The following is a 22867-nucleotide window of genomic DNA, read 5'->3' on the forward strand; positions in this document are numbered from 1 at the left end:
GTAGTTTGTAATTTTAGAATATGGAAGATCAAAAATAAAAAGTCTATTCAAGATACATAAAAGCATTACCTGCAAATGTGCATTGCTCAGTACAGTGAAGCTCTTCTCTATGGATGTTTTAACGGCTGAGTCCAAAGCAAGGTCAAGGTATATAAAATCTTTCAACCTCCCACTAGCCCCAAAAAGAATTGGATGAAGTTCAATGCGTGATTCTAGTAATTTCTGGAAACATATAATGGAAAATTAAAATTTCATTTGAGATATTAAGAAAATATTTGGCATGATCTCATTTGACAACCTCCAGCAGAGGACCAAAGTTCTTTTCTCCTGCATGTGCTTGGATGAAGTTTAGCGATTCCTGCCATCACAAATCAGAGTAACTATCTGCTTCTTGCTATGAATTTCAATCACAAACTGAATAATATAACAGTTTCCTAGAAATAAATTTGGCAGCATTCGCTTTAAATCATCAGAAATTCAAAGAAATCAGCCTTGCTGCACCCACCATCTCTAAAACGATTCCTTCGTCCATCGAGGTATCAAAGCACATCTTTCTTCCTCATGATGGAGTACAGTACTAGGTGTCTAATTCATTGTTGCCTTAAGAAACAAGAGGGATCACTGGAATATTTTTTTTGCATTCTTGGTGTAAGAGCCTCTTTGATGTATACTTTGCCAGAAAAGCAAATTGTGGTTGATGGAACCTACACTACCTTTTACCCATAGCTCTGAGTTCAACACCCAGGATTTGAAGGAGCTGCCATAGTTTGCTGTTAATAGATGCCACACTGGACTATGTCTAATGGTCTAATGTTCTAATGTTAAGGCAACAGATGCCACAGTGGACTGCGTCTAATATTCTAAATTTTTAATGGTAATGGGGTTGAGGGCGTAGGGTAGTTGTACAAGAAAAAGACCAATAGAGAGCGAGAGGGTGCGGACACTGTGACATTGCCTTTGTCCACCTCGTTGATGGTGACCCCTGCTTGTCCAGCAAGTATTTTACATGGTAATTCTTGCCTTTGTCTACCTTCCTCAGGTTATCCCATTCACAGAGCCACATAATTTCCCATGGAGGACCTCGGAACCCATCAAAGTAGTAGACAATCATGCTGACCCATCAATAGAACTGGGAACAGAGTAGGCCTCAGGCCTTGGTATTGAACTTAAAGTACCAAGTGCTAGAAGAAAGAAAGTTGATAAAAGAACTAAGGTCCTCAATAACATTGGTGAAAATCTCAGGAGCAGAAAGCAAAGGACTAGAAGAAATGGAGATTGGAGACAAGGAAGACAATAAAGAACAAGAGTATAAAGAGAGATGCAGACATGACAAGTGTTAGGATCCCTCTGTAGGAATGGGTGTCATAATATATTCTTGGAAGAGGTCATAGGAAAAAGAGAGTCTGGTGGTTGGGGATTTGGTCGTTGAATTACTGATGAGCAAATAGGTCTTCGGACTGAGGTTGACAGAGTTGGTTCTGCACCAACACTAGGAAACTTATTACCCATGGAGTAGGCATGGAGGAGTTTGGTTGATGATGGGATGGAAGGATAGGGGACAAAAGCACAAATACTTTCCTCATACTCTTGAAAATGAGAAAAGACTCCAAATTATTCTTTAAAGGCCAAAATAATCATTAAACTAATTAACAGATGGATTTAAATTGTCACTGGATGACAATTAACCAGAATGGTGCATATGCAGGTTTACCAATATCTGTAGGGTTATATGTGTAACTTTAAATTTGACGGGGAAATATGTGCAAATAGGCAGCTTTCTATAGATACATGTGCAAAAATCCTTCTGTGAAATATATTAAGTACCTGTAGCTTTGGTGATAAACAATTGGCATGATGACTTTTTCCCATGTTCATAGAGTCATAACCCTGTAATTAACATTAAGAAACAATATAAGCAATTACTTAAGCTGCAAAGACGCGAGAAGATGAGGGAAGTAATGACATTTCAATCTAAAAACTGTCGAACTAACCTTGCATGTGTAGCCCAAGAAAGTGGCAATTGCAGATTCAAGATCAGCACCTGAATGAACAGCCTATGCAAAGCATGCAAAGAGTGAAAGGTCTCAGATGTTGCTCTAAGAAATTAAACTTATTAGGCACCAGATGATGTTAATAACAGAAGGCTGACACTACATAATTCGGTTGCTATTTGAAACTAGATGTTGGAAATAGGTGCACCAGATCCCAACTGAGATACTATTGCAAGTTATACTTAAGCCTTTTGAGTGCCAAAAAATTTGTTTGATTCTGATTTATATTGGTAAGCAAAATTTGTATGATGCATATCACCAAATAAGACCCCCCAATTAACCATAAGGCTTCAAAAAAAGCCTACAGCACAAAGAATCAGGCTGTTTGAGACTTTGAGTACTAAAGGGGTGTTCAGGCTAGGCTTTGACAAGCAATCTTGGCTCATGGCATTTGAGTGAGATAATGTCTGAGAGGAGCCCCTGAAATACTTGTTCAACTTTTCATTTCAGCTTGTTTACAAGGTAGGCCTCTTCAGCTCAGCTAGCCTGAACAAGCAGATTTCTATGCTAATTCCTAGCTTTTCATGAATAGTTCAGCTTGCAGCCTAGTTACCATAACACAGAAGGAACCAATGAATGGAATAGAAAAATGAGGAGAATGCTTAGACAGATCCTCATTTCAATGTGCAGGTGAAAAGACACTAGGAGTCAGTTATATATTTCCATGTAAGAAGCATTTTAAACAAACCTTAAGCGTCTTCAGGTATGCTGCAAGATCGTGAATAAGTCCTTCTTTAGCTTCCGCAGGGAATTGAGGTTCTGAAACAATGGGTCGGTCATAGCTTGCAAGTATGCGTTTTGTCAGACCATTTGAATTCAATGTTCTCCAGTAAACATTTATATCAAAATTACTTTTAGCATAATCCAATAGAGCCTGATACAAATCAAAGATAACAATTGCTTCAAATTTATTGGAAGTTTCTAAAGAATTAAATAGTATTTAGAGGCTTGCCTGGCATATGATAACATCATCCGGGCTGCTGTTATTATGCAATTTTTGGTGCCACTCCTCCATCATACCACTTTTGCAGTGATTATTCCTCTAAATTAGTAACATAAAATTAAAATTAGATTGCAGATTAAAATTGAGAGACAACCAATCAATGTGGGTACATAAAGAACCAAACCTGAAGCACTAGTATTTCATCTCGAATTCGTTGCCCAAGGTCACCCTGACCTCCACGGCCTACAGTTGCCAAAATTAATCTCAAGATTTCTCTATGATCTTGTTGTTCAGTATATATTCTTTCCAACAAATCAGTGAACTTATCTTGAACCGCACTAATTTCTCTGCAGCAAAACCACCCATTTTACATTTCAACAACAAGGGCCCATGACTATTGTCATATGAAATTTTCCCCATTAATGCAGAAATGTACATGCATACATAGATACATTTATATATACATATTCATACACATATTATATAACATGTATATATATGCTTATTAAAATAGAATATTATCATTTGTAAGAGAAGAAGATGAATTTTGGGGTAAAAATTGTGCATATTGGAAATTCAAATTGTAAGATAAATAAGAATTTTGAGAGACATTAAATAGCATACATGTTGAAATCAATAATTTATTAAGGCTTGTTCTAATAGCTAATCAAGATGCTAAATAACTTCTATGGAAGAGACAAATAATAGTCAGCATAATAAAATATTAAAGCTGACATGTAGAAGAGAGAAGACCAAAAAAAAGTTGGAGGAATGAAGAGGAAAAAGATGAAAAGCGGGGTTCTGTTTTAGTGATAGGGGTGGCCATTTCATCCTCTCTATATTACAGTAATGAGGCCTGGACATGTTTGGAAAGTCATAAAATTTGTAAGCATGACATTGATCATTTGAATACACCATAATAGATGAAAACAAGGTCTACCGAACCAGGTCGTACCGCCCGGTTCAGGCGGTACTGAACCGATCCGGTGTGAAACCGGGTCAATTCGCTCTATAAAAATGGATGCTACATATATTTTTTTAGGCCCTCGAGGATGTATCATATTATTTCTCAATTTTTTCAAATTTAGGCCTAAGCTATTGTGCGCATGATCGCATCAAAACCAGAATCGATAATTTTTGGGCCGGAACCAGCCAGAGGAGGCAGGGGAGAGAGTGAACGGAAGAGAGCGAATAGGAGAACCCAATAATGGATCCATTTAGAACCCAACAATGGATGCTACATATATTTTTCTACGCCCTCGAGGCTCGAGGATGCATCAAATGCTACTTATTTCTCAATTTTTTTTCAAATTTAGGCCTAGGCTACTGTGTGCATGATCGCATCAAAACTTGAATGAATGGACACCAAAAAATTATCCATTTTTAATCCAAATATATATTTTAATTTTTAAATATTATATATAATCCAAAAATTAAAAAAAATTATGTTAGCATATACATCGTCCATAGATCTATAACATATAAAAAAATCAAGCCCAAATCGAAAAATTTGAAATAATCTTTTCTTATTTTGCAATTTTTGAGCTATTTTTTCAAGCTCCCCAAAAAAAAGAAAGGAGATAGGAGAGAAGAAGCGCATCTTATTTAGCCTTGGCTCTTCCTTCTGATAGCCTGAATTGGTGTTTGTGGATTTTTCGGAAAGAAAAAGCCTTGGCTCTGTGTGGACTGACCGTTGGAAAGGCCTTCTCGGGCCTTCCCCCTTCAGTGCCATTGGGCTTTTAAAGCCAGCGCCCACACTGTGGCAATAATGCCACGATGCACCTTGACTTGGTGCAAACTGATCGGTTCGCACCAAGTCCGCATCGAACCGGATGGAACCATCCAGTTCAGTCTGGTTCCGGCCTAAAAATGACCGATTTCGGCCAATGCAAGTGATGCATTGGCCCGATTTCACACCAGGTCGATTCCGTACTACCTGAATTGAGCAGTACAACCCGATTCGGCAGACTTTGATCATCAGAAAAACATATGTTTGCGAATTTATCTATCTATGAAGTCTTGCATAAAAAAAGTTAATAGGATTTAATGCATCTCTTCTTTTTACAAGGAAAATGAAGGAAATCTTAACTTTGTAGAAACAAACCCCTTAAACATGAATAAAAGTAGTGGCAGGTAAATCACCTTTTTAATTAATTTACAGATTTATGCAAGTGATGCAAGTTATTTTTCGAACATATGAATGAACTTTAAATGAAATACATCAACAAAAAAATGTTTTTCATCCCAGCTGTGTGTGCTTGCATGTTATTTTTCTTTTCTATGGTTTGCCCACTTTGGGGCAATCATTTTGGTAAGTCGTCTTTTGTCAAGGAGTTGGGCAACATGAGTTTTGGTGTTCGACAGTCATTCTGTCCCAAGTCCCAACTGTGTGTGCTTGCATATTATTTTTTTCTTATCTATGATTTGCTCACACTTACATGCCAGAAGGAAAAGGTTTCTATTTTAAATTCATATCACAAAAGACACTGTTAATAACTTTGTTTCTTTACCATAAAAACCTACAGCAATGTTCCATTTCTAATAGACTTTGGAACTACAAGAGAAAGTTTATGCAACCCTTTGTAAAATCAAGCATTTCTATTTTCACAAGCACCAAAAAGATAGTTCTGTAGTTTATGTGAGAGAACATTGTAAGGAATTAAGGATAGGATCATGGACCTTGAGCACCTTGCTGAAGCCTAAAGATGACATATTTTACTTGTCAGTCTTTAGGGGAAGGCCCAAGGGAAATTAATAAAAAAAATAGTTAAACCTGTTAGACACGAGAAAACATATATAATTGATGCACTGTTGCTTGACAATTGACATATAATAGTGTCGGTTTATGTTGTTGAGTGTTGACATTTCAAATACTTTCTTCACGCTCAGTTGGCTCTTTTAGCTAGCTCAGGTTAATTTTTATGTTAGATTCAATTTACAACAAGGCTTCCAGCTAGATACAACACAGTTAGACAATATAACATACGTAGAAACTGCAAATACTTCATCAAGATTTACAAATATAAATAAATTATGAAAGTTTGAGAGCTAAAGAGAAAAATGCATTGAACTACCGTGGTTTCACATTGTAGTTCTTATTCCAACAAAGTTGTCTGCATGCCATGAACCGCAACCATACCAATATACCAATGAGACCCAACTCCCCTTCATTTTTACATCGTTCTGTCAAATCTTTTGCAATGCTGAATCTGCATAAAGTATCATTACACCATGCATCATCTTTCTGAATTCAATAAATTTAAGTTGTAACACCTTTCACAAGATCTAATGCAAAGATGCACTATCTCAGCTACATTTTTTCTCTGCAACACTTGTCTTCTCGAACAAGTTTTAAATAAGTCTGAAAATTCATAGAAAGACCATGGAGATTGGACAGCCACAAGAACAATCTACTGCAGATACCTGTGCATTAATGATCTTTCAGCATCCTTTTCTCTCTCAGATATTTCATCAAGCAACCACTTGCAAATTTTTGTTCCATCCCCTTCACCCTGCATAAAACAAAGAACTGCAATATCAGATCTGATGGCCTGAGATAAACTCTTAGCCATAATTTACCTGTTTTCAACTGAGGCAACAAGAATGAATTCAAGAACTGAAGTACTCTGTGTTTGCGGTGCGCCGGCCTGGTATTGGCAGAGTATTTCTTAAGTCTTGTCATTCTGTGCCAGTGCTTGGCATGCTTGGCACATACTGGTACAGCAGTAAGCCAAGTACTGACATGTCGCAGGTATTGTGCCAATGCCACATGCTTGTTAGAAATGGGCATGGCACATATCACACTACTGAACAACACTTAAATACGTGATGAAATTCAATACACTGATGATGGTGGTGATTATAAAAGCACTTGACAGAAAGTAGTTGATTCTTCAGCAGTTAAAAGATTAAAAAACCTATGATATATAGACCATGAGGTGGTGATGTAGAAGAAAAGAATGTATTTTAATAATTATTACTATGACTTGCAAGTAAACAATAAGAACATAATTTTTAAAGAAATAAGAAGGATATCCTTGTGGGTAGTATGTAGAAGACCTTTCCAGGTGTCAGTTTCACTGATTTCAGGCTTATATAGAAATTTGAACCATTGTTCTTCAACCAAAACCCACCAGACCACAGCACAAATTGCACTCCCATAAGATTGCTTCTCTTGAGGTTGATGTCCACAAACTGCATACGAGACAAATTAAAAGGTTTACTCGTGAAATACACAATATGGTTAAGTACGATGCTGCTAGTTCTTTTTGTTCTATGTGAATAGAATATATAACCTATATTATATTCTGCAAAAGGTAACATTTATAAATTATCTCTAATTACATGATATTCTCAAGTTCAATTTATTTATGGAACCCGAGGAGCAAGTGTATACTAGAGTCAATATCCTACTAGAGCACGTCATTAAGTTAAAACTTGTAACAACATAGGGATGACCATTTCATTCTTTTTTGGTCACCATCATGGTTGGCCATACCGCACCGAACTGCCCAGTTCAGAGCATAACGAACCAAACCGGCAGGGAATTGGGATGGCTTGCCTTGTCATCTTAATAAATAGGCTGAACCCAATTAAAATGGCCCCCTAGTTTGAGAGAAGCCTTCGATTAAATAGCCCTTCCACCCCTTGCCCCCTAAGACACGATCGTCCAACCCCCCTTACCTCTGCCTTGTGTCCCTCGAAACCTATCCATCGTTGCCCCATCGTGGATCCCCCCTCCTCCGCCCCCCTTCTCTCTCTCTTTCTGTGCAGACCCTTTGAAATTCTCACCTCTCCCACCTCCACTTGCCGCCGTTGACACCCTCCTCCTCCGTCTGTCCTTTCTCCTACTCTTTGTCTTTCTCCGGCTATGGATGTCAAACCAAGGAGACCAACTAGTGCTAGTATGTCGGTGGACCTGTGCCTCTAGGCATCTCTTCAGCCTCTCTACAAATCTATTTGTGCCTCCAGGTGAGTCCCCGCTCCCTCCCTCTCCTTTTTCCTCTCTTCCCTCTCCCTCTCCCTTCCTCTCCTTCTTCCTCTCTGGTCCTCTCACTCTCCCTCCTTGTGGTTCTGATTCACCACGGTTCAATACAATACAGACCAATACCGTATTGTACCAGTCGTTGGCCGGCATACTTGTCGTTATGGGTTCTCCCATCCTTGGTCAGAATTATATAGTACTCAGATAATACTAATACATACTTCCCTCTCTATTGCAACCAGGGTCTGCTGAACCGACCTGTACCGGTCGGTTCAGCCCGAACCGGACCGGTACCGACTGGAACCGGTCCGGTTCCAGTGTGTAAATCGGTTCCGACCCAATATGGGTCGGAACCGATGGTTTCGAGCACCATACTGGTGCGAACCGAGGCGGTTCGCACCGGTACATGCTCGAACCGGTGCGAACCGCTCGGTTCGCACCGGTACATGATCGAACCGGTGCGAACCGAGCCGAGCCGGTTCGCACCGGTTCGGTGCTGGCAATGAGGTGCCAGCGCTGTGGCACTATGATAGTGCCACAGCGCTGGTTCAAAGTGCCTCTGGCAGAGGCACTTTGAAAGTGCCATAGTGGCACTTTCAAAGTGCCGTTTTGTGCGGCACTTTGAGCTTTCAAAGTGCCGTTTTATGCGGCACTTTGAAAGCGGGAGGTTTAAATTGCCGCTTTGTGCGGCAATGCGACCGAAAGTGCCGCTTTGTGCGGCACTTCGCGCGGCACTTCGAAAGTGCCGCGCTGTGGCTCACAGTGGCACTTTTCAAAGTGACACAGTGACCCAACGGTTGGCTATAAAAGCCAACCGAATGCTGAAGGCTGAAGCCACAAGTGCATCAGCTTAAGTGAAGGAAAGGCAAAGAGAAAGGAGGAGGAAAAGAAGAGAAAGGAAAAGACAAAGGCATGAAAAAAAATTAGAAAGGTCGGAGAGCGTCGTTTTTCTTGAAGAAAAATCCAGCAAAAACAAAATAAGGTAAAATTCCCCTACATTGTTTTTTTAATATTTCATTTAAATTGCTTAAAAAAATTAAGTCAAAAATTGCCAAAAATTAGGAAATGATTCAATGATTCCATTTCGTTTTGAAATTTTTATATGTTGTTGATATATAATTTAATTTAATTGCCAAAAATTAGGAAATGATTCAATGATTCAATGACATTAACTGTTTTTTTTACAGAATTTATATAATTTATAATTTAATTAATAAATTTAAAAATTAATTTTTAATTACAAAAAAATAAAAATTGAAAAAAATTAATGTGGTCGTAGGAATGGAGCCATCAAGGAGAGGGCAACCCCAAGAGCGTAATATTGGCTGGGAGCATGGGAAGATGCTCGGTGAACGTCACCAGTTTCAGTGCAATTATTGCCACAAATGCTTCAAAGGAGGAGGAGTAACCAGATTAAAGCAGCACTTAGCCGGTAATTCTCATGAGATATCTGCATGCTCGGAGTGCCCACCGACCATCCGTCAGCTGATGAGGAAAAACCTCGCTGAGATCAAAGCAGCCAAGGAGAGGGCTGCCAAGCAGAAAGCGGAGGTGGAACGCCAAGCTGCAGAAGCACCTTCCTATCACTTGATGGAGTCACAGGAGGCCGAGGGTCCAGATGAGGAGGAGACACAGATCCAGGCTGCCATGCGGGCGAGTCTGGATGATCGATGGCAGCAGGAGGAGGTGGCGAGGCATCGGGCTCGATTTGGGCCCTCGTTTTTTGAGTCGGGCGCCGGTTCTGGTGGAAGCAGACAAGATCCAGAGTTTCAAAGGACAACATCAGTCAGGGAGGGCAAGGGCAGAGGACGTAGCCGGATTGCATCTATCCTGGGTGGTTTTGGTAGCCGAAAGAAGTCTTCCGGAGGGATTCCACCAGGTGCGTCAATCCATGATGTAGATCCGCATGCCTTCCCCAGAAGAGATTCGAAGCAGCAAAGAGTAGACACAATGTGGAAGAAGAAGAAGAAGAAGGATATGTGGCGAGCTATTGGATCCTGGTTCCACTTCAGCCACATTCCAGCAAATGCTGCAGACGATACATACTACAAGTCTGCCATTTCTGTCATACAGACTGCCGGTCCCGGTGTTGATCCTTCAGGTCCGAGGGACATCTACGGTGAGCTTCTTGACAACAATAAGGAAGAGCTAGAGAATTGGATTGGTTCATATAAAAGCAAGTGGCCCATATATGGGCTCACTCTGATGTGTGATGGTTGGACCGGTCCGACAAAGCGGGCCATCATCAACTTTCTGACATACTGTGATACGAAGACCTTCTTCCACAAGTCAGTTGATGCTTCGGATAAGGTGCACAACGCCTCATACATCCTCAGACTTATGGAGGAGGTGATTGATCAGATTGGAGAGGAGAATATCGTGCAGGTCGTCACTGATAACGGACCGCAATATAAGTTGGCCGGGCAGGTCTTGATGGAGCGGCGACCACAAATTTTCTGGACCCCATGTGCTGCACATTGCATCGACCTCATCCTGATGGATGTTGGAAAGATCCGTAGGGTGCAACATACGGTGGAGATAGCCCAACGCATCACCAGGTATATTTATAGCCATACTTGGGTTCTTTCATTAATGAGAAGGTATGCAGGGGGAGAAATTCTTAGACCAGGAGTCACACAATTTGCTACGAATTACATTGCACTTGATAGCCTTATCGAGAAGAAAGGAGCCCTACGTCAGATGTTTGTTAGTCCCGAGTGGCAGGAAAGTAGATATGCCCAGGCCGGCACTGAAGGAAGCAGGATGGAAGACTTGGTAAGCAGGCAGTCATTCTGGCAGCGGGCCAATGCGATAGTCAAGGCTATCAAACCATTATATGAATTGCTGCGGGCCGTGGATAGCGAGAGGTATCCCCAGATGGGCTTTTTGTATCACATGATGGAGAAGGCAAAGGCTCAGATCATGGAGGCAGATGTAGCCCATGCCCAGGAGTACATCGACATCATTGAGCGGCGGTGGGGAGCCCAAATGGGTAGGAAATTGCATCTAGCAGGTAAGCGATAATATTGATAATTATACTGATTGATATATTTGTATAGTTATACTAAGATGGTGTCATCTATGTGCAGCATACTATCTGAATCCCCGGTTTCAGTACGAGAGTGGAATTGGTATGGATGATGAACTTCTTCATGCTCTGCGTAATGTTATTTATAAGATGGAGCCTGATCCAGAAGTCGCCGCGTTATGTATAGAAGAGGTAACTATGATTTAGTAACATATGTAAATATATCAGATCTTATATTATTGACATACTACAACAAGCTTCTTTCCACAGACCAAATTATTTAGAGAGGGTAGCCACAGCTTTGGACAGCGACCAGCTGTCGTGAGCAAGACAACTATGAATCCAGGTACAATACAAATCTGCAAGACATTTTTGCATCTGAATTATCTTCAACTATGAGGCCATCATATATATAGAATGTAATTATCTTCAATATTTTTGCAGCTGAATGGTGGATTCATTTTGGCGGATCCGCAAAAAATCTTAAGCGGATAGCTATCCGGATTCTCTCCCAAACGGTCTCCTCGACTGGCTGTGAGCGCAACTGGTCCACCTTCGGCCTCATCCACAGCAAACAAAGGAACCGTTTGATACAAAAGCACCTCAACGACTTAGTTTATGTGCACTACAATCTACGGTTGAGGCTAAAATGCATTCAAGAGGAAGTGGAGCTCAAGTATGCAGATCCCATCTATAGAACTTTTACAGATGATGATGATAATCCTATGCTCGACTGGCTTGCGGCCCAGCAGCAGGAGCCCGAGCTTGATGAGCCGGGATCACCTCGACGACCAGCCAGTATCATAGCCACCGAGGCTATGGTCGATCCACAGCAATGGGCTGAGCGCAACATTCCACGCACTCCTACAGCTGATATGACGTGGCTAGAGGGGAGCCAGTCACCGCATGGCTGGTCCGATGCTCCCGTTCAGAGAGATGATCCTCTCATGCAAGGACGAGGACGAGGACGCTCTACTACCCAGTCGACTCGATCAGGAGGGCGTCAATCCCAACAAACAAGAAAAGGAAAGGAAAGGGCCCCAATGGAGAGTGTCGAGGAGGAGACTTGGACCAGCAGCGATGAAGATTCTGGTGGTGATGGATCTACTAGCCATGGAGGAAGTGGAGGACAGTATGGTACTAGTTATGAGACACAGCCGGAGGGAAGTTTTCGATACACCGGTGAGTCTCAGTTTACACATGCTACACAAGATACGGACTACGGTAGGCCGTCTGATATAGGCCGGTCAGATACCATTGCATATCGAAGAAGAGCTCCTCGAGGTCGTTCAAGAGGCCAGAATGCAGCTGCAGATGACCTTCCATATGGAGTCGAATCCATTGATGTATCAAGTTCCGAGTCTTCCTATTATCAGCGGCCTCAGCCAGCCTATGGATATGGTGCATCAGAGTCATCTTCCGGTAGCTACTATCCTGCGCAGCCCGGAGGATCTTACGGATCGGATTTTAGTGCCGGCATATTCGGATGGGCCCCTTATCAAGACACCTCTCAGAGCCAGAGCTTCAGCGAGAGATCCGAGAGTTCTTATGATCCAACGCGCATTCCTCGAGGATTGAGCATACAAGACTACAATGCCGCTTGGTTAGAGGGATGGGTTGATCTGCCTCCATATTATGCTGATGATCCAGATATTGACGAGAAGCATCGCCATTCGACCCGATTTTAGATATTCGAGAGTGATTTAGACGTATGTAATTGATTGTATCTTAATTTGAAATTTTTTTATGTTCTTCATCTCACTATTTGAATCATTTGGAAGTAATAAGTTGCATCATCTAGTTTTAACCTTAAACCTAAACATAAAAACATCCAAAAAACTCCAAAAAAAAAAAAAACGACGATGGGTCGCTAAATGTACCCTATCGGTACGGTATCGGTTCGGCTCGGTTCGGCAACGGTACCGTACCGATACCGGAGCCGACCGGTACGTCGGTACGATCGGTACCGCGAACCTTGATTGCAACCTTTTATTTTTTCACCGCAATGTCAGATCCATATCAATTTACTATTTATCTCTGCCCCTCCTCTTCCTTTGATGTTGTGATGCTAGACAATCTTATGACTAGCTTTTGGTTAGTTATTGACCATTATCTTTTATTTTGGTGCCTTCTATTTTTTGATTCGTGAATGTTAATGTTTTATCCTACCAGCTTAGTTCCCAAAGTTGGGTAAAGGTCATAGAAATTGACATTTTAGAAATTCTCAGAGTAAGAAAGTGCTTAAGAAGCAGGTGCACATTCTAGTTCATGAAGCATGCCCATACCTTGTGTAGAAGGTTCCTACAACTAAGGCTGGTTACGATTTTCCTTGCTAGGTTTTACAATCTTCAGTAAAAAAAAATTGTGGGCAGAGTTAGATTATTTGGTATACCAAAATCCATCATAATTAAGAAATTGGACTTCTGTTTGTAGGATACAGACCATCTAAGCTATCCTAAAAATCTTTTCCAAGTGTCATGCCAATGTTCATCAAGCATTCAAATCTAAAGGCCTCCTAACTATTTTTAAACTAAATAGATTAGAGAAAGGTACCATACAAGTACAAGTCGTAGCTGGTAACAAAGTTGTTATTGAAGCATTCTAGATAGAATTTCTTCCCTTTACATCTTGAGTGTGGTGCCCCTGATTCATGGTTCATTAAAACAGTCTACAAACTTGAAATTAGTTGGCTTTTTGACCTGATGATCTCAGATTCTCAGCAGATGCTGAAACTAGTATTTACTTCTGCCTATTTCGTAAGAAATTGCTTAGGTATAAATAAGACTACAAAATGTCATTAGAAATACAAATAAGAAGTTAATAACAAACATTATTGGTCATTGTCCATGATTTCAGATTCTTATAATATAGCTACAAAATTTTAGTTTCAGTTATGATAATGTATGTGGCCCAACTTATTTACTATCATCACATTATGACAAAATTGATTACCAATTTATAGCGTACATTATTATGTAAGAAATATAGCATTAAATACTATAAGTTATAACTTTTAACCATTTTTTCTTAAACAAAAAATTCATTAGCTTCATGCCCATTTTAATCCAAAATGATCCAAAGCAAAGAAAGATACCACAACATTTTGTCCTCATGGCAGATAACAAGATGTTCCAAAATAAAATAAATAGATAAATAATAAATAAATAAGTTGCCAATATGCGGTTATGATTTCTCCATGGGTGCCACCAGGACTGCATTTGCCTCTTGATATAGTTCCTCGTCATTCCACCCTTCTTTTGATTAGAGCAAACTATACTAGTTGAATATTATATCACAAAATATATTGCAACGTGTTAATAATAGCATGCATGCATAAAAGTAGAAATGTAGAATCAAAATTCAGATGGTGCTGTGTTTTCATCCATTTCAAGAGCAGACTGATTTAGAGATTACTGCTGCACAAATCTGGAACCAATTGAGTCAAACATGACAAAGCATTTTGACAAAAGCTCGATGTTTTAAGATAATAATATGATAACTTGAAAACAAATTTAAGAACTAGTAAAGAATATTGCCTGAAATGATTCATGTCCACTTGATATTTCTCTGAAATAAGTTTGGCATGCTCCATCTAGCAGCTTTGATCTCTCCGGTAATATCTCTGATGGAGGGACCTTCATCAAGAAGCATCAGAATATTTGTAAAATGAGTGAAAGCAAGTTCATGTTACTAACTAATGACTGTAAAAATTGTAGCTTAAGCCTTTCTCCTTCACATGTGCTAAAATGGATGAAAAGTCCATTCTTACCAACCATTCTCCTGCTGACATCTTTGATACTCCCCAGTGAAGCACTGTAGCCCCTTTCAGATTGACAGCAAGAATGATGTGGCACTCCCCTCTGCCACTTTTCAAGAGGACCTGAAAGTGCGAGGCTGTATGAAAACTGTACTGCACAGCAGGAAAGTAAAAAACAGTGAATGGGTCATTAGTGCTTACCACTAATTCATTACTTCCAATATTATATGATTGTCTCAGGTTGGCATTGTCTCCTCCTCCCATTGTTTTCTCAACAAGATTTAAGAAAGTTGATGGATGAAAATAATCACTTTTGTTGTTATGTAAAGATTTTTTGGTCAACCACTGGCTCACATCATGCTTTTTGTGATAAAAAGATGACAATGAATTTTTTGAAGCCATAGGTGTTTCTTTATAATCGAAGGCCCTCTTGACAGGACTTTCTTTTAAACATTGACTACTCCTAATTTCATCAAGGGAAAGGCCCTTTGATAATTGTCCTTGTATATCTTCAAAAGCAGCATCATAGTCTGCCTGCATGGTTAAATATAATTTCATTGTCAGTGCATCAACAGCTGGAAATTAATTCATAATTCTTGTAGCATCAATTTTAACAAAATTTCACACAAAACCATCCTCTTTCTTTTTATCAATGAAGACGGAACTTTTAAAGTGAAAAGCTAAGTGTTTCTTTATGAATAATGAACCTTCTTTTCTTGAAGTGAGCTCTTAGGTCTGCCTCTACTCTCCCATATTAAATATGCTTTATGTTCTACCAGATCCTTTGGTATTGACGAATGTGAATCACATGCCTCGACCTTGGGTATATCAATTCGGAAGTTTCCTTGGCTCAGTTTAAACCTAGGAAAAATCAGGTAGTAAAACATTATATAACTTCCAAAGATGAGTCATATAATCTTTATAATGTGAGCAATTAAGTGTTAAAGAAACCAACCACCGATGCTGTCTTTCGTCCTTCAGAACAAATTCAATGGCATCAATCTTGGGATCCCGCAACTCAATTGTAATCAAGTAGATGTCTCCTCTCTGAAATTCAAATTCAAACCATACCGCTAGAACGACATACTCTTTGATGCTCAACTGTAAGCATAAGAAATCTACTCATAACAAGCTGTAATATAAAATCAGAACCTTTGAAAATGGTGTCTGCAGAGCACTTCTCTTGTATATTTTGGTCCCCGTAGGATAATTATTGGGAAGAAGCCAGTTTCTATTACGAGATGTAAAATAATTAAATTGCTCATTTTAAATACCATATCCCAATTCCAATCCAATAACTAAAGAAGATTTTTGCAGGTAAAAACTCACATCTGTCCACTATAGACGCATCCCCAGTGAAGAATCAAGGACCTTGAGCAGTTTATAAGTTGAATCTCAATAACCGAACTACAGCCATCCAAAGCTCTAGATACATTAACCTGTAACATGGACGCAGAGAGATCAAAATGGCATTGAAACTCCAAGAATACCAACTTCTTCATTTGAATAACTCATACATCAAAGAGTCTGTATACCTTGAGCTGCATTCCTTCCCCGAGCTCAAAACGATGAACAGCAGGTGTCTGCTGACGGTTGGTGGTGCTCAAAGATGACATTTTTATCCCTCGTCTCTAACAAGTAACACTAAAAGTATATAAAAGAAGTAATTTTTATATATTAGTAGTAGTCAGAACAATACAATTACGGAGAATAAGAGGGAGCAGAGGTAGTCCTAGGAAATTCTCTCCTCTGACGAAGAAAAAAGACAGGATGGAAATCGAAATCACATGTTCCTCTTATATAAAGCCTCGAGGGATTAAAAGAAGCACGGCAGGGGATCAGATGCTTCATTCCACGGCCATAAAGAGGTGAAGAAAAGGAAAAGTAAAGCGACGATAAAAGAGCTGGAGGAATCCATTGCCGCCTTAGGTATTCAACGGACGAGAGGAGAGTTCTGCATATTGGAGAATCTGGTTCTGTGATGAGCCGTGGTGAAATTGAGTAGAAGGAGCCGGAGATGGATCCAGACGGAGAAAGTAGGAAAGGGACGTTAGGGTTTGGGTTAGGGTTTATTTGGGCTTTGGAAAAGACGAGGGAGCGGTGACAGTTAAATCGGTTGGATGACCGCGGGTGATTTATTAGGTTTGATCAAGCGGGTAGAATCACATAGGATTAAAAAAATAATAATAATTTAGTATATGATACCCAACATAATAACTTTCAATTTAATGAACTAAAACTACCAATGATAATGACCCCTAATATTTTAAAAATATGAGGATCAAAAACATAAATAGTAACATGTTATATAATAGTATTAATGATATAAACGACAATCTAATAACAACAAAATATAAACAGTTTCTTTAGTTTAGTAATCGAAATAAATAATTTTAAATATTATTAATGATCGATAGGTTAGATATTTAATTTCCATCTATAATTTAGAGAGAATAACATAAAGAAGATCTTGAGGAACTTAACAAAATATTCACAAAAATTGTCTAACTAGTGGCTTTTTATTAGGGATATAATTTCCATTAATTGACACTTTTATAGATTATAGCCCATAATTGTTAACCACCTAAAATATTAAGATTATAATTAACAAACCACGAAGTCTTATATTTAACAAATTGAGATGGCGGTATATATGAGAGGGGTCCCCAAATTGCTCTTGCATATCTATGATATAATGATAAATTAATGTTTAACATAATTACTATTCTTTCATAGGAATGAGTTCTTTGAATCATGCTGCCAGAAAATATCAAAGAAAATAGAACAAAAACATATCAAATACCAAAGGGCTGAAACTTATTAGATACAATATGCAGCATGTTTGAGAGAAACACATGCAATCATCTCTGCTAGTTAGAGAGAAGGAGATCATTTGGGGAATTTGATGCTACATATATGACATGTCTAAGAAAAGCCAATGTAACTTCTCTGCATGTTATAAAAAGAACAAAAAGCCACAATCCAATGCCATACACAAGAGATGAGGCTAAGTTGGACTCCTTCACACACAGATATATTACAAACATATGAGTTGTCAGGAAAGGGGGAGATGGGAATCAAAGAGATGGGATAAACATTGCTCTGGTGGTCCCTTGATAAACATCAATCTAAGATCTCAAATTCATTTGGAACTAATCTATCTTATTCATATGCCATAGATCACAAACATTTGTCAAAACCACACATTGGTTGCTTCTTTGGGAAAAAAGTCACATTCAAAAAGATCTAGTAGAAGATCTAACAGATGTTTGGAGGTGGTGTGGGCTCTGTACTTCTAAGAAATTGTATGTGGAAGTCCATGGCATTATAGATAGGAATTGTAAAGTGGATTAAACTTTTGATCAACATATGGATTAAGGGCGATGGCACTAGAATCCCATATTACTTGGATTTGGCAAAGTGGTTTTGAAGGCAAGGTCCCATGACAAGTGGCTAGGCAAATAGAGGGGATCCAAAGAATAAAAATATTGTGGTAGATTTTTGGAGTCTCTACTATGTACTTTAGAGTTGAGAAAGGAAATAAATACCTATTGGTTTTCTACTATATATTTTTGAGGTAAGAAAAAATAATAAATACATTGGAAGTCCTAATGACTAACTGAGAATCCTAGTGTTATTTTGATGCTTACAAAGTCATTAAGGCCATATGGAAGTGCTAATGCCATTAACTAAATTGATCAACTATATAAACACCCAAGGAAGAAAGAAGCGATATATACTCAATACATTCTTGATACACTTTTTGTGCGTTTAAAACAACTCTAAAGAATTCATCTAAGGATAAATTTATTAGAAGAACTCGAGGAAAAACCTAAATCTCAATTTGACAAAGTTAAGAGTGAAGTTTCATTGTTAAGGGGCAATTCTATCTTTTTACTAGTCAAAGAGATGATTTTTTTTTTTTAATGTGCCAAGCATTCAAAATCAATTGCAATATTTTTATTGGTCTCCTGTGCTAAACTAACCTTAAGATGCAAAAAATCAGAGTTAGAGCCGACCCCAGAAGAATTGGGGTCGACCCTGGCACAATCTGTTAGATTTTTTGTTAAATAATGATTAAAAGTTTTCATACTTAAAACATATATATTATGTATATGGGTTAAGAAGGGAGTATGGCGTGGATGGTTGGTGTGTTGGTTTGAGGTGGATGAGGTTGTTGGTTCGACTCTCTCTTCCCTCCTTTTTATCGAGGTTCTTTGCGCATGTGCCTGTGCTCGCTCGGCCCTGCTCGTCCGAGGTTCCTTGCGCCTGCGCTCGTCCGACCCACCTCGTACGCGTACTCGTCCGAAGCGTGAAGAGCCGAGGTCGTATCTCGCCCGTGCTCCTCCAAGAGGAGCCGAGGCCGAGGTCGGACCATAGGTGTGATGAGCCCAGAAGAGCCGAGGTCGGACCACAGGTGCAATGAGCCAAGAGGTGTGTGGGCTTGCCTCGCACCCAAGACGCGAAGAGCCACGTCGCTTCCTCACTTGCACCTCTTCGCAACCGACCTCGCATCTGCTGGCCCTACTCCCAGTGTTTTTTCAAACTTTCTTACCAGTTTTGACCGTTGGATCGGTTTTGGGTCGCGTCTGTCCCGAAGAAGTCTATAAATAGACCTCTTCGGATTAGACAGAGGACACAATCGAAAGCAGAGAACTTCTATTCTCCCTTTCTGCTATTTTTCTTTCAATCAACGGGCTTGCTGCATACTGATTCTGGGTTCGAAGGCTTCTTTGATCCGTGCAAATCATTGAGGCAGAAGGAACAGTGCAAGAGGCTGTTGTATCTCAGGAGTAGAATGCCATCCAAGCCTAGTGCACTGTAAGACGGCGAAATCTACTTCAAGAAAAGTAACCAATATACCACGCCTCAGCATCTCAGGTTTCATTTTTCCACTTTTTCTATTTATTTTCTCTAAGCCTATTTCTGCCTATTATTTGTTGAAGTAGAATATGTTAGATTTTACTAATTCTGGGACAGTTTATTCCCAACATTCTTGAAGTAGATTCCATACGTATAATAAGCTAGTACTTAGAGTTACCCCAATGGCCAATGCAAGTGACCCGGTTCCTCCTGAAAAATTTAATGGAAATAACTTTAAGCGTTGGAGACAGAATATGGAAATCTTTTTAACCACACTTAGGTTATTTTCCATAATTTTTGACTCTCCTCCAAATGAGGAAGAAAATGACCGGCTAGAACTTGTAATTTGGAGGAATTTAAGAAGAAAGACTACCTGTGTAGGGGAAGGATTCTGTCCTATTTTACTGATCCCCTTTTTGATGTCTACTGCACTTTTAAAACCTCCAAAGAGATTTGGGATGATCTTAATAAGAAATATGGTATCCAAGATGCCGGAATGGACAAGTATACTGCTAGTCAATTCCTGTCTTATAAGATGGTTGACACCAAGCCTGTAGTTGACCATGCTCATGAGTTAACAGTGATTTATTATGAATTAGATTTAAGGAAAATGGGTATAGCTGAGAGCCTTCAAGTTGCTTGTACTATTGACAAGCTCCCACCTTCTTGGAAAGACTTTGGGTTATCCCTAAAACATAAAACCGAGGATATGACAATGAAAACTCTATTGTCTGCCTTCCTTCATGGTGATTTAGAGAAAGAGATCTATATGGATCAGCTAGAGGGATATGTGGCTCAAGGACAGAAAAGAAAAGTTTGTAAGTTAGTCAAATCCCTCTATGGTTTAAAATAAGCTCCTAAGCAATGGCATAGAAAATTTAATAAAATAATTGTTTCTTATGGCTTTAAAGCAAATGAATCAGATAAGTGCTTATATTCTAAGTTAGAAAATGATTCATGTATTATCTTGTGTTTATATGTTGATGATATTTTAATTTTTGGTACTGATATGAATATGGTGACTGATATCAAAATTTTCTTGTCTAATAATTAGGTCAGGCAGAGGTAATTCTTGGTAACAGGATTACCAGAATACCTGATGGTATAATTTTTGATCAATCATAATATATTGAGAAAATATTGAAGAAATTTAATAAGTACAACTGTAAACCAGTGAGTACACCTTATGAGCATGGTTCGAACTTGAAGTGCAATAAAGGTGATCCAGTGGCCCAAGAGAAATATGCTCAAATTATTGGGACACTGATGTATGTTGCAAATACAAGAAGACCAGACATTTCTTATGCTAAAAGCTCAGTAGGTTTAATAGTTGCCCTAGTCTTAGTCACTGGGAAGCACTGGATAATGTACTTAGATACTTGAGAGGTACAATATATTATGGTTTACATTACTCAAGATTTTCCACTGTACTTGAAGGATACAGTGATGCTAGTTGGATCACTGATTCATGAATCGAAAAGGAACTAGTAAAAACATATTAATGTTGGGTGGTGCAGCTGTTGCTTGGAGATCATCCAAACAAACTGTGATCACAAGATCCACTATGAAGGCTGAGATTGTAGCCTTAGATTCTGCAAGTCAGGAAGCAGAATGGTTTAAGAATCTTATGTCTGAAATACCTATGATGGAAAAGCTTGTACCTGCTATCTCTTTGTTATGTGATAATGAAGCTGCAATTAATACTTATAGAAATACTGAGTATAACAAGAGAAACAGAAGATACATTAGTGTGAGACATAAGACTATTAGATACCTAATTAAAAATGATATCCTAACTTTGGAATTTGTTGGATCTAAAGATAACCTAGCAGATCCTTTAACTAAAGGACTGGCTAGAAGCAAAGTCATAGAAACATCAAAGGGGATGAGACTGAAACCCATAAGGAATCATTGACAATGGCAACCCAACCTATTCTGGCTGGAGATTCCAAGACGAAAGGTTCAACCGGAAAAATAAGTTGTTTAATAATTAGTTAGCACTATTATAAAATGACTTTATGTCATTTGGTCTCTTCCTATGATGTGAGTGCTAAATACAGCAGAGGTATACGAAAGAGTTTAAAACTCTGAATGAGTCCGAGTCTATGGCAAGGTGCTGTGCTGCGAGCACCCTTAGAGGACTCACCTATGTGAGTGTGATTGTGTGGCCGCAGTCTATGGGGATAAGGGTTTAACCCCTAGAGCACTCATGAAACTGAGATATTGGTGCATGAGGCCCGAAAAAAAAAGAGCACCACCTATGATGAACCCAGTATTTGCATTTGTTATGGGTACAGTATATAGAAATCTGAACCAAAGGATTTGGTTCAAAGCTTTTAGCTACCACTATACCTTTCAGATGAAAATATACTTTCGCTAAGTAAAGGTTCAAAGCCGCAAGCTACCTTTATTGAAGTCGTGACATAAACAAGCCCGGACTATTTTTGATTTTATAAAGTTTTGAAAACATTTTAATCAGGTGGGGGAATGTTAGATTTTTTGTTAAATAATGATTAAAAGTTTTCATACTTAAAACGTATATATTATGTATATAGGTTAAGAAGGGAGTATGGTGTGGATGGTTGGTGTGTTGGTTTGAGGTGGATGCGGTTGTTGGTTCGACTCTCTCTTCCCTCCTTTTTATATTCTCATATGGATGATTTATTTACGTGAAGGAGAGGCAGCTTGGTTATATTGCTCGGTCGTATCTCGCTCGTGCTCGTCCAAGAGGAGCCAGAAGAGCCGAGGTTGGACCACAGGTGCGATGAGCCCAGAAGAGCCGAGGTCGGACCATAGGTGCAATGAGCCAAGAGGTGTGTGGGCTGTGCCTCGCACCCAAGGCGCGAAGAGCCATGTTGCTTCCTCACTTGCACCTCTTCGCAACCGACCTCACATCCGCTGGCCCTACTTCCAGTGTTTTTTCAAACTTTCTTACCAGTTTTGACCGTTGGATCGGTTTTGGGTCGCGTCTGTCCCGAAGAAGTCTATAAATAGACCTCTTCGGATTAGACAAAGGACACAATCGAAAGCAGAGAACTTCTATTCTCCCTTTCTGCTATTTTTCTTTCAATCAACGGGCTTGCTGCATACTGATTCTGGGTTCGAAGGCTTCTTTGATCCGTGCAAATCATTGAGGCAGAAGGAACAGTGCAAGAGGCTATTGTATTTAGGGCTGTTAACGAGCCGAGCCGAGCCCGAGCCTCCGCAGGCTCGGCTCGGCTCGTTTCACCAACTCCCCGGC

At 39.5% G+C, this 22867-nt stretch overlaps 2 protein-coding genes across 3 annotated transcripts in view; one reads left to right on the plus strand and one right to left on the minus strand.

Annotated features, from left to right (window-relative positions):
• LOC103717330 (alpha-glucan water dikinase 2) overlaps positions 1–16830 on the minus strand; it is a 30664-nt gene extending 13834 nt beyond the window's left edge. Inside the window, exons 1-18 of one of the 2 annotated variants that reach the window (XR_005507712.1) lie at positions 16299–16829; positions 16093–16202; positions 15916–15994; positions 15719–15810; positions 15471–15624; positions 14965–15297; positions 14776–14886; positions 14543–14641; positions 7054–7188; positions 6418–6506; positions 6069–6203; positions 3179–3341; positions 3004–3093; positions 2740–2925; positions 1992–2054; positions 1825–1887; positions 299–358; positions 70–222 (exon numbers count right to left, since the gene is read on the minus strand). Coding sequence is in view for 1 of the 2 variants with exons in the window: in XM_039117694.1 (XP_038973622.1) it covers positions 70–222; positions 299–358; positions 1825–1887; positions 1992–2054; positions 2740–2925; positions 3004–3093; positions 3179–3341; positions 6069–6203; positions 6418–6506; positions 7054–7188; positions 14543–14641; positions 14776–14886; positions 14965–15297; positions 15471–15624; positions 15719–15810; positions 15916–15994; positions 16093–16202; positions 16299–16379 (2196 nt within the window). In the remaining variant the exon portion in view is untranslated. Of the gene's footprint in view, positions 1–69; positions 223–298; positions 359–1824; positions 1888–1991; positions 2055–2739; positions 2926–3003; positions 3094–3178; positions 3342–6068; positions 6204–6417; positions 6507–7053; positions 7189–14542; positions 14642–14775; positions 14887–14964; positions 15298–15470; positions 15625–15718; positions 15811–15915; positions 15995–16092; positions 16203–16298 lie in introns of both variants that reach the window. The other variant, XM_039117694.1, reaches the window with a different exon arrangement.
• On the plus strand, positions 8987–12705 carry LOC113461902. Its single transcript, XM_039117695.1, has 4 exons — positions 8987–10991; positions 11068–11198; positions 11277–11352; positions 11451–12705. The coding sequence occupies exons 1-4, from the start codon at positions 9260–9262 to the stop codon at positions 12692–12694; spliced, it is 3183 nt and encodes a 1060-aa protein (XP_038973623.1). The 5' UTR covers positions 8987–9259; the 3' UTR covers positions 12695–12705.
• Positions 16831–22867: the final 6037 nt, after the last annotated feature.

The sequence above is a fragment of the Phoenix dactylifera genome, unplaced genomic scaffold (genome assembly GCF_009389715.1).
Source record: "Phoenix dactylifera cultivar Barhee BC4 unplaced genomic scaffold, palm_55x_up_171113_PBpolish2nd_filt_p 000261F, whole genome shotgun sequence".
Taxonomy (NCBI): Eukaryota; Viridiplantae; Streptophyta; class Magnoliopsida; order Arecales; family Arecaceae; genus Phoenix; species Phoenix dactylifera.

Coding starts and splice junctions, on each gene's coding strand:
- LOC113461902 (XM_039117695.1), top strand. CDS start 9,260: ATGGAGCCATCAAGGAGAGGGCAACCCCAAGAGCGTAATATTGGCTGG. Junction 11,199..11,276: donor CCGCGTTATGTATAGAAGAG/GTAACTATGATT, acceptor TTCTTTCCACAG/ACCAAATTATTTAGAGAGGG. Junction 11,353..11,450: donor CAAGACAACTATGAATCCAG/GTACAATACAAA, acceptor ATATTTTTGCAG/CTGAATGGTGGATTCATTTT.